General features: G+C 39.7%; 1 protein-coding gene and 1 long non-coding RNA gene across 3 annotated transcripts; both read left to right on the top strand.

Moving 5' to 3' along the window:
* The first annotated feature begins 1,037 nt into the window (after positions 1-1,037).
* Positions 1,038-2,895, top strand: LOC121049635. The gene is made up of 4 exons (XR_005800947.1): positions 1,038-1,116; positions 1,402-1,460; positions 1,907-2,211; positions 2,720-2,895. It is a non-coding gene; the product is annotated as an uncharacterized LOC121049635 (long non-coding RNA).
* Positions 2,896-15,517: 12,622 nt separating this feature from the next.
* On the top strand, positions 15,518-18,648 carry LOC112165712. Of its 2 annotated transcripts, XM_024302329.2 has the most exons (6): positions 15,519-15,860; positions 16,290-16,353; positions 16,470-16,858; positions 16,957-17,046; positions 17,152-17,349; positions 18,348-18,648. In XM_024302329.2, exons 1-6 carry the CDS (start codon positions 15,738-15,740, stop codon positions 18,357-18,359), a joined length of 876 nt encoding a protein of 291 aa, XP_024158097.1. In that variant the 5' UTR covers positions 15,519-15,737; the 3' UTR covers positions 18,360-18,648. The 2 variants fall into 2 exon arrangements, with proteins under 2 accessions (XP_024158095.1, XP_024158097.1); XM_024302327.2 differs by lacking the exon at positions 18,348-18,648 and having other exon boundaries at positions 15,518-15,860; positions 17,152-17,721.
* Positions 18,649-18,887: the final 239 nt, after the last annotated feature.

Genomic DNA, 18,887 nt, shown 5'->3' on the forward strand with positions numbered 1-18,887 from the left:
CTCTACTGTTTCGATTTGTGTTTAGAGTTCTGACATTCATAAGCAGACTTTAAAATTGTGCATCTGAGTCACCGGAGCTTAACAGAGACTTGGATCTCCATCTTCGGCCATGGATTCCGAGTCTCGAGAGAGAAAAGCAAGTGACTTTTCTCGAGATGATGTACCAGCTCCTCCCCCACCAATACCAGATCCAAGAGATCAACTGCCTCACTGTCGCCTACTTCGTCGTCTCCGGCCTCGACCTCCTCTGCGCTCTCCACCGCTTACGTCATCTCTCTCCTCCTCAATACATCGCCGTTTAAGGGATTCACTTTTTTCATTCACTGATTGGAATTTTGGATTTTCATATTGACAAGGACGCAGTTGCCGATTGGGTTCTGTCACTACAAGCTAACCCAAAAGACAACGACCAAGTCAACAATGGTATTAATTGAATTCAGCTTTTAATTTTGGTTTAGCTTAAATTTTGTAAACTCTATGAAAAAGAAATAGTCTTTGATTAGGTGCAGGGCAATTGTATGGGTTTTATGGTTCCAGAAGTTCTCAATTTCATCAAGATGATAATAATGAGGGATGGACTCTGTGCTGCAATTCTTATATGTTTTTTTTTTTTTTTGGTTGCTGTTGTTGTTCTAGTTGGCAGATAAAGCAGCCTTTTGACTTGATGCTTTGGCATTGAATTTGAGATATGTGGTTTCTGTTATTGTGAACAATACAGTAGGAATTTATGAGTTTGAGATAAAGAATCCAAAAGTGATATATTACAAGGTATAACATCATATCTCTCTCTTTTATTACACTTAGAGTCTAATTACATGGTTTTATCTATAACCAGGCTTGGTTCTACTTGGCTAATACTATTGCATATTTCTTTTGCAGCCGAAGTTAGTTCAATACCCATAGTGGATGACAATGATTCGTTGCTGGATGTTTATTCACGAAGGTGATTTGATGTTTTCATTTACTTTCTTGACCAAGTCTTATGTAGAAGTAGTTACTTTGTTCCTTGACTAATTGTGTGCCTAATTCTGCGTTTTAGGAGGAGGAGGAAGCCTCAAGCAGCTTGCTTTTGCTGCTTTGCATTTTGGGTTGTGTATTTGCGTTTTGGCCATTCAAGTAAGCTCAAGCTCCTTGATTTTGCTGCTTCTCATAAATTTTGATCTTATTATTGCTGATGTGAAGGTTGCAAATCATCACAACCCTTTATTTCCATTATGAGTTTCAATCTTTCTTCTGCTCTGCTTCAATTTGATTTGGAAAGTTTCTGTCTTTCCTTTTCAATTACACATATCTTGTAGCTGGCTTGACAATTGTATTTTAGTAGGAGCTGCAGGATTTGTCCTTTGTCTTCAAAAACTATGTGCCTATATTTGCAACTTTCTTAGTGTTACTTGATTGCAGGGATCACATACCTTCAGAATCGCTTAAAAGGACCAAAGTGGCTTCCTTTCTTAGTTGGGGTAGATCTCATATGCTTCTTTTCTTTTGGCATTCCAGTTTCCATTACCTGCAATGCACACTGACATATTTTGATTCACCATAAATGTGTTATATTAGTATGTGAATGAATCTAATTCAAAGTTTTTTTTACTTTTTATTTGAAGTTTTGAACTTTAATTGCAGCTCCCTCCGCTGCTACTCTTTTAAGGTGCCAGTGCTGCATTTGGAGGTATGAACTGTGCCCTTTCTCCATGGGTTAAAGTACTCTATTAGTTTTGGATTGTTATAAATGCTCTTTACATTTCCCTTTGCTATTACTCTTTTTTCTCTTAGCCAAATTGTTGCCATAGCAACCACGTACTGATTGGCTACTACAATCTAGAAGAGATTCTTGACTTGTTTGATTGTACCAATGATTTTTTAGACTAATGGACAGGTAATATCTTTATGTCTTTATTTATTGCAGGTCTTTACAAGAACTTGTTCCCCTTCCTTATTTTCCTCCTCGGTGGTTCTCAAGCTGCTTCTCTGAATTTGGTAGCTGATTATGATTCTTTGTTTCAATTGGTGTTAAAGATAGCTAGCTTTACATACCATTTTAGGAGTCCTTTTGTATATATGATTTGGAGATGAACTTTAACATTTACGAGTTTAGATATTAATTTTTCTGAAGCAATTTCTTGCTTGTACTGACTGTTTGCATTCTGGCTCGTGTAATGACTGTTTATACCCTGTATCTTGCAGGAAATGTCTAGTTGATGGAAGCCTTCTGTAAGTCATTACCTCCCTTGTACTTGAATGCTTTGGTTACTTGATATATTTGTTTAACAAAGAAGCAGACATACGTGGTTATAATGATAATTTGATCTTTTGAATAATGGGGATATACCCTTGAATTTTCTTTTGGCGAAGAGGAATATACTTGAATAAAAGGTACAAGGATGTCTTGTTTGTTATTCTGTCCCATCTTCTGGACATGTTCCGCAAGCTATCTTGTGTGTTCATTCAGGCTTTAAGTCACAGAAAATGACACTAAACTTTCAATCATAGGCCAGTTGGAGTTTAGATAAGGATTAGTTCTTCACAATTCTAGAAAGTCTGCTAGATCCGATTGGGGTGGAGGGTCTCAATTATCTCCTATATTCTGGCCCAAAATGCTTTATCAGACTGGTTAATTATGACTTATTTATGTGAATTGAGTTTAGGTGGAGTTTGTTGATATGTAACAAGGTGTTTACTTTCTTGTTGATATGTAATAAGTTTCTTGTTTGGTTAGCAGCAGTGAGGCAGTGGTGGATTCTGAGAATGCTGTAGCTGCCGTAAATGTAAGTACTTGGAGCACCAAATGAGAATATTTGGCTGCTGTATAATTAACACAACAACTTCCTGTATTTGGAGCACTGCAACATCCTAGAACTCTTTCAATGAGGAAGACCCATTACTGTTCTTTAGGCCATGGAGTGCCAATGTTATGAAGTGAAGCCTAATTTTGAAGACAAAAGCTAAGAAGAGCAGGAGATCAGTGAATTAGAACTTGACTTGGATTTTTTTTCTGTTCTCCTATTTTGTAGATACAATTATCATTATCAGACTAGATTGCTATGGGATTATAACTATCTATTATGATTAATTTACAGTTCTTTTGGTCATTTTTCATTCCAGAATCTAAATCTTGCCATTACAACAACAATATTTGGAAAAATATGTCGTCTGATGAGGATAATAGGGTGGAATCACACAAATTTCTACAATTCACACGACGGTTCTTATTGATATCATTGTTGGATGCACACAAAGACAACAAGTATTAGTAAAAACCATTGTCTCAAATGTCACAATACAACGGTTAGAGTTATATACGTCGTGTGAAAGCACACATACACTGAATTTTTAAGTCATCACATTACATTTATTCTTAAAAACCGTGGTATGAATAGAAGTCACACCACGGCAAATTTCTAAAATCTGTGGTATGAATAGAGGTCACACCACGGAAAATTTCTAAAAACCGTGGTAGGAACGGAAGTCACACCACGGCAAACTTCTGTCGACAGCATGTCGGCAGATCTGCCGATCCATCAGACGATAGATTTAGCTGCACATCGTCGACCCAATGATCAACCGTCGTCTGATAGCGTTTCATCAGACGACGTCTCGATAGACCACGGAAATGCAAAACGTGAGACGACAGTTTTAAACCGTCGTGTGAAGCTTTTACGTAAAAGGATAAAAGTAGAAGTAAAACTTTACTTATAATTATTTACTTATTTATTTTTAATAAATAAGAAATAATGGTAAATAAATGGGTACTTGGTCAAAAGTCAGAAGTCAAAGTCAAATGTCAAAAGTCAACTTTGAGAGTTGACCAAGGTTGACCGACCTCGTAAAATGAGAGGATTGACTCAACTTTGGTCGCTCGGGTTGGCGATAATTGGAGCGATAAGGAAGTTTTCCTTTTTAAGAAAGAAGTTCGTTTCCCAAATTGGTAAAAGTTGAAAGAAATAATAAATTGTCTCATTAAAATAAAAAGGATTTAGTATGCGCGATTACTTAGAGTTGGTCAAGATGTTTACTTCGATAATTACTTACAAACTAAGTAATGGTTCAGGAAACACGATCGTTAAGGAAGCTTAAGTAGAAAGCACCAGAGTGTGGAATACGCCGACATTTTCAGGTAGAGTGAGCTGTCCCTTCCTTGTTAGAGACTTTTCTATATACGTGGAATGCTCAAGTATAATAATATGTTGCCTACAAGTACGTTTTTGGTTGTTCATTAGTCGATGCCTCGTGATCTCTGTGTTTTCATAACTGATATTTGCTGATTGCGAAAATCAAGGCTAGATTTGTATGTTGAGATATTGTACACCATTGTATGTTTGTAATTGTGACCTGAAAGTGAATGAGACCTAGACGCGTTGATTCCTAGGCATCCCACGGTGTCGATAACTATGAACTTTCGGAGGGGGTTGTGCTCCTATGTGCGTCAAGGAAGGGTGAATACCGATAGTGAACCAGTCATAGGACACTCAGGGCCAAGAAATAGACATTTTCGCTACTTGTAGTCACAAGGACTACAGAGTAGTTGGCCGGTTCTCGAAGGATGACGAATCGGGTCGGTCATCGATTGTTTTAGATTAGCCGGCAGGTAAGTATCTCGGAGCTCCAAGTTGTGTGAAGCTGCTGTATATGATTTCCTGAAAAAGGACAATAATGATTGTTTTTGTTTGCATTTGTTTTACTTGATTTTACAAATGCGCGCAATCTAGCTATATTCTAGTACGTATGTTTTACTTACTAGTTTTCAAACCTAACTAAGGTTGGGTTGGCCCCTATTGGGCTAGTGAGGACGAAATGCTCACCCTTACATTTCAGGTTACAATGAGGTCACTCCGGAAGATTTGGATTAGAAGTAGGTTGTTGGCAGAGTTCGTGTGTTGCTGTCCTTATTACTTGAAGTTCTTCCTTTTTGGTACTCTATCGATTTACACACTTTCCTTTCATTGTTGAACTCAGTTGAATTCTAGCCTACCTGGGAGCGCGCCTCACCCTTTGTTTTATTGTTACTGTTGAACTCCTTTCATTTCGGTTATGATGTAAGCCCTAAGGCGTCACAGTGCACATGCCTACTTTATTGGAGTGACAGGTGGGTTAGCTGATGGATTTGAACTGAATAGAAAAGCCAATTATTTATGAGTCGCTCAATTTCTCCATAATTGGGATTTGAGTTGGGATTTGGAATTTGGGGCTTGATTGATTCAGAGGGTGAGATAATTTCTTTGTGGTAAGCAAGACTATGGAGAAGGTCAGCGAACAAGAAAGGAGAACAAGGGACGTGGGGATTTGAGAGTCAATTGCAGGGTTTTCTGGGTTCTGAGAAACAGTTTTGCAAGGGAAGAGAAAAATCTTGAGTCTGTTTGTGCTTCGAGTTTTGGAATTGGGTTGTAACGAGTGTGATCAGAAAAATGAGGTACCCGTGGATTTTGGTTTTGAGTGGGAATCGAGTTTCAGAATGAAGGTTGTAGTGAAGATGAGGATGGGGACGAGAGAGAGGTGAAGAAGGAGAAGGAGAAGAGGTGAAAAAAAGAAAGAGGAACAAAATAATAAAAAAAGTAAGTGAGGGTATAATAGACATTTCAGTGCAGAAAAAATGCCATGTCAGCAGATTAACGAAGATTTAGACGGAGAATTGACGGCAAGGACCAATTGGGTGAAATTGGAGAGTTTAGGGAGTTTTTAGGTGAAATTGAAATGTCAGGGACTGAAATGTCGACTCCCTATAAGTATAGGGAGTAAACAGTATTTTGTCCAAAACAAAAAGATACACCAGAATGTTTTCTTGGTGTTCAAGTAAACCCTAACTTGTGTTTGGCCCAAACTCTAGGTTACTTGCCCTAGCGGTAATTAGGTTAAATTAGAAGGATCTAGATTCCTATTCAATGTACGATCCTTGTATGATTGAGATTCTATGCATTGTAATCCTCTATATAAAGAGGCCCCTATTATCAATGAGAACATACAGCAATTTCCTCTCAAATTCTGATTCTCTAAAACACGTTATCACCACGAGCCCTAACCCTAGCTTTAGAAACCAAAACCCCATAAATTGATCAAGCTCCACCAGATTAGCCTTGCCTGCGCTACTACTGCCCCCGCAGCCCCCGCGTCGCAACTCAACGCTAACCCTACCAGGTTAGCCTCAAGCCCTGCTTGCCTTCTGCCCTGGCGCACCAGCGACACCGCGAGCCTGCGACCCAAGTGTCACCGCAACTCACCCGCTACCCCTCGACCCAGCAACCTCACCACATCCCCGCAGCATCCTCGCGGCATTCCTGCAGCATCCTCGCTTCATCGAGGAATCCCTGCAGCACCTTTGCGGCATCCCTGCAGCACCTTTGCGGCATCCCCGAGACTCTGCATCCCCGCGACACTCCCGCGATGCGCCCGCAAACTCTTCCGTGACAAGCCTGTGACCCCTCGACCATCTCTCTAGTCTTTCGCCTTAGAATGAAGCTCGCTCTGCAATCCAACTAGGTAAAATTTTCTAAAAGTTCCCGTTTTTGAAGTTTTTCATTCTTTTCTTCTTTTCTCGGGGACTTGAAATCTCCCTTCTTCTACCCCCCCCTTCTTCTTCATAAGGGAGACCAATAGCCGAACTGTGGGGGTTCGTGCTCACTCCAAGCTTGGAGCTTGTAGAGTCCTCCAAACTTAGAGTTTGTTGAGAAGAAAACGATCGACCACATACATCGTTGTTTCGATCTAATCCAAAACCTCTCTTGGAATCGGATTTTTCTTGGAAGCGACTACGCTAAAAAAATCCCTAATTTCTTGGAAGCGACTATGCTCAAAATTTTTATAGTTTTTCGTGGTAGCCTTTTTCTCTTCGAAACTAACCCTAATCTTGTATTGTTTTTTAGGATGATTTACCTGAACAAGTTGAACTTTGTTCCACTAGAGACAACTCGTTCATGATAGCATAGGTGGGTCCGAGATGTGCTCCAACATCTTAAGGCTGATGGACTTTTGGAAACCATCCAAGAGCCTAGTCAGAACGTGCTCTCTATTGAGCAAGCTACTGCTTTTGGAGAAAATCAAGCTAAAGCCGTAATTCTCATGACAAGGCACATGAATGACGCGCTCCAAAGTGAATACCTCAATGAGGAAGACCCAGAGCAGCGATTTGGCAACGTTCATGACTCCCTGCTTCCTGATTTAGAAGTGCGATGGCATAGCCTCCGTTTTTGTGATTTCAAGTCTGTGCATGATTATAACTAGGAAGCTCTTTGTATCAAGTCTCTGATAGAGTTTTGTGGCAAAGCCATAATTGATATGATGTTGATCGAGAAGACTCTCTCTACCTTCCCCATCTCTGCTATGATGATTTCAAAGAATTATCGGATTGATGTGAATGCAGGACGTATCACAAGGTTTCATGAGCTCATTGGCGCCATGAATGTAGCTGAAAAGCACGGCAATATTCTTGTGAAGAACTATAATGCTAGACCTGTGGGAACTAAGTCTATTCCGGAGTCTAACTATAGTCGCGCCCCCAAGGGAGGACGCAAGGAGCGAAACCCTAAGAGTAGGGACAATTTTAGACGTTCTGGTCCATATTCTCGCCCTAAAGATGAAGGAAATCACCTAGAGAGGCGTGCACGAAACTGTGGAGGTCAACGTGTGAAGAGAGAGAGAGGCGGAGCCTCCGACCATGGTGGTAACACCACCAAGAACAATGCTCGTCCAAGTCACGCCCAAAGGCGCCTCGATCAAGGGAGCCTGACCATAATGATGTTTGTTTTCGATGTGGATCAACTGAACATTGGGCCAAAGCATGTAAAGCACCCCAGAATATTGCAAACTCATACAAGACGCATCGTGAAGCGAGGGAGGCAAATTACATGGAACAAGAAGATCAAGATGGTGATCTCGATCTAAGGGTGGAAGACTACAAGGATCAAGACCCAGAAACTAGCGATTTTGATTAGGTCTTTTTATTTTCCAAGAGATGTAGGCCATTGCCATATTATTATAGTAAATGCCAATGGTACTAGTCTTTCTTCAAAGAGGTGTACTCAATGTAAGCGTGATGTCTAGGAAGGTTTTGAGATAAGTGGTACTTAAGTGAGCTTTGCTCCACCGACATCTCTCTACTCATCTGGTCACATTTGCATTGAAATTACCAAAAGGAGTCAGACGACTACCATTGTTTTGCATTAGCTAGTTTATTGGATTAGATTCTTTTTAGTTAAAGAAACGATGATGTAATTCCGTTTGGCTTATTAATAAAAGTTAAGTGCTTTTCTTTATGACTCCTTTTTAATTATGAGCTTTTCTTTTAGGAATGGATGAACTACAATGTCTTGCGGATAGTGCAACTATGCACAACATTCTACGACATAGGTAATTATTCTTAGAGATGTTGCCTACATATTCCTCTGTGACTACGATGGCTGGGCCATCAGGTGTAGTTCAAGGACATGGAATGGCCCAATTCCTATTACCAAATGGCACCTTGATTAAAGTCACTAAAGCTCTCTACGCTCCTAAGGCAAATCGAACCTTATTGAGCTTTAAAGATATAAGAGCCAACTGATTCCATGCGGAAACGCATAATGAGAACGGAAAAGAGTTCCTTTGCATTACCTTTAATGATTGCGGATGAAAGCGCATCTTAGAGAAGCTTATGTGTCAATCTAGTGGACTTTATGTCACTACAATTCGACTAATTGAATCCAATAACGTCATAAGAGAAGATCTCTTGGATTCTGACACATATTGGCTTTGTTATGATCGACTAGCACACCCTGGTCGTGATATGATGCTCCGTATACTAAAGACTTCACACGGATATCCATTCTTCAGAGTGAGAAGAAGAAGCAAGAATTGAAAATTGATTCATGGACTTAGCAAAACCTCAACAATTGTAGCATCTGGCGCTGCAGCCGTCTTGGGGCGCCATAGGGCTGCCCAAGTCCCATGTGATGACGCCATCAATGGCACCAACCATGAGCATGACGCCATGGTTGCCTCTCCTAGTGGCCATGACTCCACCTAGACCAATTTCCATGGCTCCAATGCCATGATGGGAGATGTAGTCACAAATTTTGCTTCTAATAGCGCTACAGACGCTCAGGCCCAACCAAAATCCGCATTGGTTGCTTCTAAGGCCCCTCGCTCATTTTACAAAGCCTGTTCATTTGAGAAATTAGGACCGAGACCGTCCTACACAAAGGATCCCAAAATACTCATTCAGTTCTTACAGAGAATCCAAGGGGATATCTGTGGACCAATTCAACCATCATGCGGACCTTTTAAATACTATATGGTATTGGTTGATGCGTCGACACTCTGGTCACATGTCGAGCAGTTGTCCACTCGAAAGGCTGCTTATGCTAAACTCCTCGCCCAAATTATCCCTCTACGGGCTCACTACCCTGATCATCCTATTAAGTCTATTCGACTTGATAATGCTGGGGAGTTTACATCGAAAACGTTCGATGATTATTGCACTCACTAGGGATTGATGTAGAGCATCCAGTTCCCCATGTTCATACCTAAAATAGTCTCACAGAAGCTGCTATCAAATGACTACAGATGATAGTGCGGACATTGGTTATGCGCACCAATCTCCCTGTTTCTGCTTGGGGATATGCAATATTGCATGCATCGACGCTAATTCGTCTATGACCCACAGCAACCCAATCTTACTCTGCGTTACAGCTAGTGACTGGGTGCGAGCTTGATATCTAGCACTTATGCATTTTTGGGTGTGCTTATTACACCGCCACAGCGTACTAAGATGGGTCCACAATGATGAATGGGCATTTACGTTGGTTATGAATCTCCAACTATCGTCCGCTATCTTGAACCCTTGACAGGCGATCTCTTTACCGCTAGATTTGCGGATTGTCACTTTGATGAGACAGTCTTCCCATCGTTAGGGGGAGATAAGAACACATATGTTCAACAGAAACGACAGGAATTGTCGTGGTCTGTCCCCACTATGTCTCATCTCACCCCGTATCGCACAGTTCGAACTTGAAGTGCGAAGAATAAACGAGCTCCAGAACGAAGCATACACTCTGCCTGATGCGTTTTCTGATGTTGCCAGAGTGACGAGATCACACATACCTGCTGCAAACGTGCCTGCAAGGATTGATGTCCAGAATAATGGACATAACGCCACTTCTGTGACACCAGGAGATGGGGCCATTGCCCAGAATGGCAATAATGTGGCGTCTATGGCAGCAGGTCCTGCAAGGAAGCGCGGTAGATCGATTGGTTCGAAGGATACTCGCCCTAGAAAGAGAGCGAATGAGGCACAAACAAATCCTTTGATCATCAATACTCAAAATCCATCCCATGAGAATGTTTCGGATTATGGTTATGTCCAAGAGACATCATTGGGGGACGCCTCAATGTCAGAACCTATCCCTGAGAACGTAGAGATCTCTGTGAATTACACTAGCGTACATGGGACGTGGGAAAGAAACTCCATCATCATTGATGATGTATTCGCATATTCAGTGGCGCGTGAGATTATTGAGATAGATGACATCGAACCACGCTCCGTTAATGAATGCCAACGTAGAGCTGATTGGCCAAATGGAAAGCTGCGATCTAGGCAGAACTTGATTCTCTAGCGAAAAGAAAGGTATTTGGCAAAGTTGTACCAATACAGCCCAACACCAAACCAGTTGGTCACAAATGGGTATTCGTTAGAAAGCGTAATGAGAAAAACGAGATTGTAAGGGACAATGCTCACCTTGTGGCGCAAGGCTTCTCACAATGCCCTAGAATCGACTATGAGGAGACATATCCTCCCGTAATGGACGTCATTACGTTCCGCTACCTTATCAGTTTGGTAGTTTCTGAAAAACTGAACATGTAGCTAATGGATGTGGTTACAACGTACCTATATGGGGATCTAGATACGGAAATATACATGAAGATTCCCGATGGAATTCAGTTACCCAAATCAAGTGGCTCTAAACCACAGAGCGCGTTTGCGATTAGATTGAAACGCTCACTATATGGATTAAAATAATCCAGACTGATGTGGTATAACCGTCTAAGTGACTACTTGATTGGGAAGGGATATGTCAATAATGAACTATGCCCATGTGTGTTCATAAAAAGGACAAGTTTCGGATTTGCAATAGTAGCGGTTTATGTCGATGACATGAACATAATTGGCACCTTTAGAGAGTTAAGAGAAACCGCTGAACACTTGAAATCCGAGTTTGAGATGAAAGATCTTGGGAAAACACAGTTTTGCCTCGGTTTAGAACTTGAGCACCTTAGAGATGGTATCTTGATTCATCAATCAGCTTATACCCAAAAGATGCTTAGGCGCTTCAACACTGACAAGATTAAGCCTTCAAGCACCCCAATGATCGTCCGTAGTCTTGATCCAAAGAAGGATCCATTCTGTCCAAAAGATGACGTCGAAGAAGTGCTAGAGGCAAAAGTGCCCTACATAAGTGCAATAGGCGCATTATTGTACTTAGCACAATGCACAAGACCAGATATCTCATTCACTGTAAACTTGCTAGCTAGATATAGCTCTGCGCCAACACGACACCATTGGACTGGTGTTAAAGATATCTTTCGATACCTAAGTGGTACGATTGATATGGGCTTGTTCTATCCCTATAGAGAGAAGATGGATTCGGACCCATCAAGTGCCAGGGACGCCACACATGGTGGACTGCATTTCCTCTCCCCATCCCAAAACGATATAAGTGTTTTGGAAGGTTTTGCTGATGCTGGGTACCTCTCTGACCCACACAAAGGTCGCTCCCAAACTGGCTATGTATTCACCATGGGAAAGACCGCGATATCTTGGAGGTCTACAAAGCAGACCTTGGTCGCTACCTCTTCAAATCATGCAGAGATTATTGCTCTTCACGAAGCAGTTCGTGAATGTATATGGCTTCGATCCATAGTTACGCATGTTTGAAGCGATTGTGGTCTGAAGTCTACCACAGATGAGCCAACGAGCATTTATGAGGATAATGCTGCTTGCATTGAACAAATGAAGCAAGGCTACATCAAAGGCGACATCACCAAGCATATATCGCCTAAATTCTTCTACAATTAGCAACAACAGAAGCTCCTCAAGATCAAAGTGAACCAGGTTCGATCTGAGGACAATGTGGCAGACTTGTTTACTAAGTGATTGCCCAAATCCACGTTTGAGAAGCATGTGGTAAGAATTGGCTTGCGGGAATTATCTGAACTCCCATGATCGTTGTCATCAAGGGGAGGTGCAGACATCAGGGTGAGATGTCTACATGTTCACCTCGAAACATGAGGGTGTGTTGTGCTTTTTTTTCCCCTTCGACCGAGGTTATTTTTGTCCCACTGAGTTTTTGTTACTCGGCAAGGTTTTTAACGAGGCAACGAGAGAAGCACCGCGTTTGGGCAACACAAGGGGGAGTGTTCAAGTAAACTCTAACTTGTGTTTGACCCAAACTCTAGGTTTCTTGCCCTAGTAGTAATAGGGTTAAATAAGAAGGATCTAGATTCCTATTCAATGTACGATTACTTTCCTTGTATGATTGAGATTCTATGCATTGTAATCCTCTATATAAAGAGGCCCCTATTATCAATGAGAACATACAACAATTTCCTCTCAAATTCTGATTCCCTAAAATGCTTGGTTATTTTTTACGTGTAATGACGATTCATAAATTGAAGAGTATTTCATATCTTCATAATTAATAGATTTATATGCTAACCGATCATATCTATATTGTTTTTTTTTAATTCTCTTTTCAATCAGTAATGAAGTCATTTCAAAATTATTTTGTTTTTCGTAGCAAATATATATATATATATATATATATATATATATATATATATATTAGATGAGTTGCATAAATCTTATTTTGATTCATACAGTTCGAACAATACAAAATAAAGGGGTCAGATCAAAAGATAAAAAAACAAAAAATCAGTATAAAAAAATATCTCGGGGTTGCAGGTAAGGCTGTCAATGGGTTGTGTGGGCTAAGAGTATTTTTCGTGTCGCAAGAGATAAATCCAAATCCAAACCCAACCCATTTAATAATCGTGTCAAAAATTTAAACTCAAACCCAACCTATTTATTAAATGGGTTACCCGTTTCCAACCCGCTTAACCCATTTAATAAATAGGTCGTGTCGTATTAGACAAAAAGACTCATTTAAAGGTTAACAATGCGATCTATTTAACTAAAAGAAATGCATAAATTGATTAAATTCACTAAAAACTCCACAAGACGAAGAATATAGATAATTAAATATAATTCATAAATAATTAAATCCACTAATTATAAAGCAAAGATATTTCAAATTGTCTAATACTATGATCAAATTCTCTCAACGTCTAAAATTTCAAGAAGTATAGCATAATCGGGTTATACGGGTTCACTTCATGTTGGCGGGTTGACCCGTGGCCGACCCATTTATTAAATGGGTCATGGGGGGTTGACCCACGGCAGACCCGCTTTTTAATCATGCGGGTTCAACCCGCTTTATTTCGTGCCAGTTTCGAGTCTTGTTATTAGGTTGTGTCGGAATTTACCACCCTAGTTGCAGGCCAAAATAAAACTGTTCTCCATACTATCTTTGAAATAATCAATTGTTTTGATATATCCCCAAGACCAAATTCATATCCTCACATAACGGATGAAGCACTATAGTTATAAACTGTGTGTTTGATTAATCAATTTGGTTAATCACTTGTCCGCTTTTGACTTAACCATGCATGCATATACAAAAGATCATTAGTAACAAAGCATCTATCAATTAAATAATTGATATGTTGTATGGTGGATTCCTCACCCCCCCCCCCCCCCCCCCCCCCAAACTCAAACCCAACCTATTTATTAAATGGGTTACCCGTTTCCAACCCGCTTAACCCATTTAATAAATAGGTCGTGTCGTATTAGACAAAAAGACTCATTTAAAGGTTAACAATGCGATCCATTTAACTAAAAGAAATGCATAAATTGATTAAATTCACTAAAAACTCCACAAGACGAAGAATATAGATAATTAAATATAATTCATAAATAATTAAATCCACTAATTATAAAGCAAAGATATTTCAAATTGTCTAATACTATGATCAAATTCTCCCAACGTCTAAAATTTCAAGAAGTATAGCATAATCGGGTTATACGGGTTCACTTCATGTTGGCGAGTTGACCCGTGGCCGATCCATTTATTAAATGGGTCATGGGGGGTTGACCCACGGCAGACCCGCTTTTTAATCATGCGGGCTCAACCTGCTTTATTTCGTGCCAGTTTCGAGTCTTGTTATTAGGTTGTGTCGGAATTTACAACCCTAGTTGCAGGCCAAAATAAAACTGTTCTCCATACTATCTTTGAAATAATCAATTGTTTTGATATATCCCCAAGACCAAATTCATATCCTCACATAACGGATGAAGCACTATAGTTATAAACTGTGTTCGATTAATCAATTTGGTTAATCACTTGTCTGCTTTTGACTTAACCATGCATGCATATACAAAAGATCATCAGTAACAAAGCATCTATGAATTAAATAATTGATATGCTGTATGGTGGACCCCCCACCCCCCACCCCCCGACACATACTAGCTATCGTTTTTCTGGGTATTACTTTGTTTGGGCTCTTACTTTAAGGTCTCGTTTGGTTTACGGAAGGGAAATCAATTTCATTCTATTGCAGTTTTGAATGTCTTAACGATCATTAATTTGGCTAAAAATTTACAGAAGTGATCTATACATTAGGACCTAAAAACCTGAACGGTTAAGATGTGAATGTGTGATCGAAAAGTGGGCAAAAACAGTTAAGATGTGAATCTCAACCACATGTATTAAATATAAAAGCAGAAATTATAACAACTTAAAACTGTGCATTTATTTTCAACCATTAGATTCACTTATCTCTCACAGTCCTTTAAAAACTATCCCTTAGGTGAGCAGGCCTTATATATGTGATAGAGAGAGAATGATCAAAGCTGTTCTGCATAATTATCTACACATATATTATTTATTAATAAACATGATAATACTCAAAGAAGACGTATCAGACTTGAAAACAAAAACAGAAGAAAAGAAATGTCGTGGTACTAGAGATAAATGTGAACGGGTGGGAAATCTATGTACTATTCCCTTTGACTCCACTGGCGGACCCAGTAAGGGGGCTCATGCGCCCAGTGAAATTTTTTTTCATACATATATATATATATACTTTGGTGTTATATACAGCAAAATGATTAAGTTCTAATGTTTTATTATATCTAAGCCCTCATAGATAAGATTCATTATACCCATATTTGCTTTATTTGGCCCTCTAAAGTATAAAAGAAAATGTTAGACAGTGAAAACCATCATAACTATGTAAAGCATTTTCACTTAATTCCCCCTTTTTTTCTTTACCCGCTCAAATTTCTTAGAGTATTGATGGTGAAAAAAAAAAAATTTACGTGTGCCTCCTTTATATGAAATTCTGGGTCCCCACTGCACTAAAGCTCCCTCCCTTTTGTTAAACTGTTCGATTTGATTGGCTAACCATCAGAAACAAAAACAAGTACAAAAAAAATAAGAGAAATATGGGAAAAATTCCCTTCCACTTGTGTTAGACAGACAATGACCCGAAACCTTGATTTCCCCTATGTCTACAAAAGTGAGAGGTCCCAATCCACGCAATCCCATCATAATTTCCTTTTCATCAGTGTGATATAAGTGGAGCTAAAGAGGGACTCCATCGATCGGATTCAGTAACAGAGAATTGAGAGTTGGGACGTGACTTGGGAGACGGCGATGGATAGCGGCTTGAGTGAGAGTTTGATCGGAGTGGCACCGCCACCACCACTATCGTCGGAGACGGCAAGCCAGCGATGGAGGAGATTGTGTGGCCTCCTCAAGAACCGCAAGCCAAGCAAGGTTTCGCCTCTCTCTCTCTCTCTCATCAATTTGATGTCGATATATGATTTGAAGTTTTACTAGCTGAAATATTATAGCCAGAAGCCAGTAGACTTGATGTTTGAATTTTCATTATTTGTGCGTGGTCTCAACTTGAATTTATGATTTTTAGTGAAGACATGCATTAATTATTGACCCTGGAAATGTCCAAATTAATTGGACAATCCTTTTATATGCTAGCCAAGAAATTAATTGAATGAAAAGGCCCTTTGGTGGTTCTCCAGCTAGCTAGCTAGCTAAACCATAATTACATTGATTCTCGTACATTGCAGTATTACAGTACGTATTACATAATTCCTTGTTTCGTGTTTTATCAACCTCCCAAGAGCTCAAGAGAAAGGAAGATTCAATTACAAGTTTTGAACTTTTCCGAATGTTTGAATATTGTAGGAGGAGAAGTTTGGACTCCGTGTTGCAGTGCTGAGTATATATGCAAAATACCAATTTATCAACGGTGAGCTTCCTCAGATGTAAATAAACGGGAGGGTGTAATTTTCTCCTTGGTGTGGTTGAGTTGTTAATTACTTGTTTGTGAATGACTTTTGTTCATTCTTGTGTTTTGTTGTGCAGGAATAGACAATCTAGATCTAGATAGTCAGGACGAGGAACAGACAGAGACAACAGAGGAAGCAAATGTTCCAAGCAGGTATTACTGTTATCAGTGTCGTCAAGTGGTCAGTGTCACTGTGGATGTCGAAATGACATGCCCTCTCGGCCATGGCGGCTGGATACAAGAATGTAGTACCGTTGGCCTACTCTATCTTACTATGCCATCAGAATCTGAGCATTCTGCTAGTGATTCTGATGGACAGGGCACCATTCTGATCCATCCTTCCAGTCCAACTGTCATAGACATTGTCGAGGACAGCTATGGTTCAGATCCCAACCCCAACAGGTCCCCTTTTCATAGCACTGGTTTGTATGATTACAACAACTATGACGAGTCACACCAGGCAACGGTAATGTCCAAATTTCACAAGCATAACTAAACAGTTTTATATTTAAGTTGAACTTCACAATTTTATGAAGGCTAACAGTTCATCACTCGTATTTGCAGGGCAATTATGATTCTAGTTTGGAACAGGGATTCCTTACACTTAGCATTGATGCAGATATTGTTGCTAACCAGCCTCATCATGGGACAGGGGTAGGGGTCAAAACCCAGAACTATAATTGAATCTCTTGCCATGAAGTTGATTTTGTTTGAATTTTAGATTGAACTTGTGAGAAATATATGGCTTCTACTTTGTAGGTTACTACATCAGTCTGGATCTTTTCAGCCACTGGTTTCGCCTTTGAGGCTGTATCGGCATTTTTCGATCAGGTTTCCACCCCACGGAAGCCTCAATACTCATTGTATGGCATGCTGTTGTCCATCGTGGCTGTACTTGTTTGCATCTTGGACCTCATTCACAATGCCCTGATACAAAGACAAAGAGGACTCACATCTGTGAGTAACATTCTTTGGGATATCTTGCCCGAAATTTTTGGTTTAGCTCTCGCATGTATTCAATGCATTAGCTCGGGACTGCAGTTTTTATTTATCTATAGGCATGCTGCTAATCCTATGAAAATATCGCTTCTGCCTTTCTTATTTTTCTTCGTTTTGTTTGCTTTCAAATATAGAGAAGGAAGGAATAGAGGTTAGAACTTAGAAGGAAGTAGAAAATGGTTGCTGGTGTTTAGGAAGGAGTATATGCTTACTTTGGCTAATTTTGGTTACTCAAAACTTGTATGAGAAACATGGTTACTCCGGCTTGGTCTTATTGTGCTTAAAGAAAGACCAAGTTTCAGAGAGTAAAAAATTAGAAGAGTAAGAACATTTCTTTTTGCGTTGGAGTACATAGCATGTGTAGAGAATTCGCTTCATTTCAGGGGATAAACCAAAGTGTCCAATTGATCATACCTCAGATACTATAGAAGGAATTTACCCTTCAACAAAATGACTCAATATGCAGGACGATCTCAACACTAAACCTGTTTTATCAATGCAGAAGAATGTGTTTCGATCTATCTACGAACGATTTATGCATGCGTGTGTGTGTGGTAGACTGGAATTCTTTGTTTGATTAATCTTTGCCAGTGTATATCTCTATTTCATACAATTTTACTCTGTCTTACTGGCTAATTTTAAAAACCTAGGGTAGCAAATTGATTGGAATAAAACCTAGAGTAGCAAATTTACATTATGGTGAAACCTAAGGTAGCAAATTGATCATTATGCCAAACTATTATATATCCAGGACTCGGATCACCAATTAAAAACACAGTTTTTCTTGTTCTTTCATACGAGTAATTAAGCAATTGGTTTTGCGATGATGAAATAGGTAGATTCTGTATTTCCCATAACTATCAACACGGTTTGCTCAAACCCATCAATCCCTATTACAACCGTGTGTTTTGTAACTTCACCTTTGGATTTCATCCTCTTAATCCTCTATTGCACAGATGTTTCAGTGAGTCAGAATATCCATCCACGGGAGCTTTTATGTTAATTTGATCGAGTTGATGAGAGTTTTAATTGTTCTAGCTCCTAGAGGACCATGGGCCGAGAGCAGAGTTGTATATGAGGTGACGCAACGCTGGAGTGCAATCGGATCGACTCTGCAAAGAGTGTACCACTAAAGCAATCCAAAAGCCTCGAACATCCCGTTGCCCTAACAATTCATTTGTACTAACTAATGAATGCAGTGTATGTTTGTATTTTGTAAAGCCAACTTTTAGTTGATGCATCTAATATTTTCTTATGTTTCATTTTCACTTGCACATTAAAATTTATAGTGCGTCTCTTCTCTTCGTGCTCAGCCAAGTTAAAATCATATAGATATTGCAAAACCAAACACAGGTACACACAACTAAGAGTAATACAGTATCTGATATCAAATGCATCACATAACGTCGACTTAAAGACAGTGCTATATCCTTCAGCTATTCATAGTTCTTGCTATATCTTCCCTGACTTCTAAATCTAATGCAAATTCATTTAAC

The sequence above is a fragment of the Rosa chinensis genome, chromosome 5, assembly GCF_002994745.2.
Source record: "Rosa chinensis cultivar Old Blush chromosome 5, RchiOBHm-V2, whole genome shotgun sequence".
Taxonomy (NCBI): Eukaryota; Viridiplantae; Streptophyta; class Magnoliopsida; order Rosales; family Rosaceae; genus Rosa; species Rosa chinensis.

Coding starts and splice junctions, on each gene's coding strand:
- LOC112165712 (XM_024302327.2), top strand. CDS start 15,738: ATGGATAGCGGCTTGAGTGAGAGTTTGATCGGAGTGGCACCGCCACCA. Junction 15,861..16,289: donor AGAACCGCAAGCCAAGCAAG/GTTTCGCCTCTC, acceptor TGAATATTGTAG/GAGGAGAAGTTTGGACTCCG. Junction 16,859..16,956: donor ACGAGTCACACCAGGCAACG/GTAATGTCCAAA, acceptor TCGTATTTGCAG/GGCAATTATGATTCTAGTTT.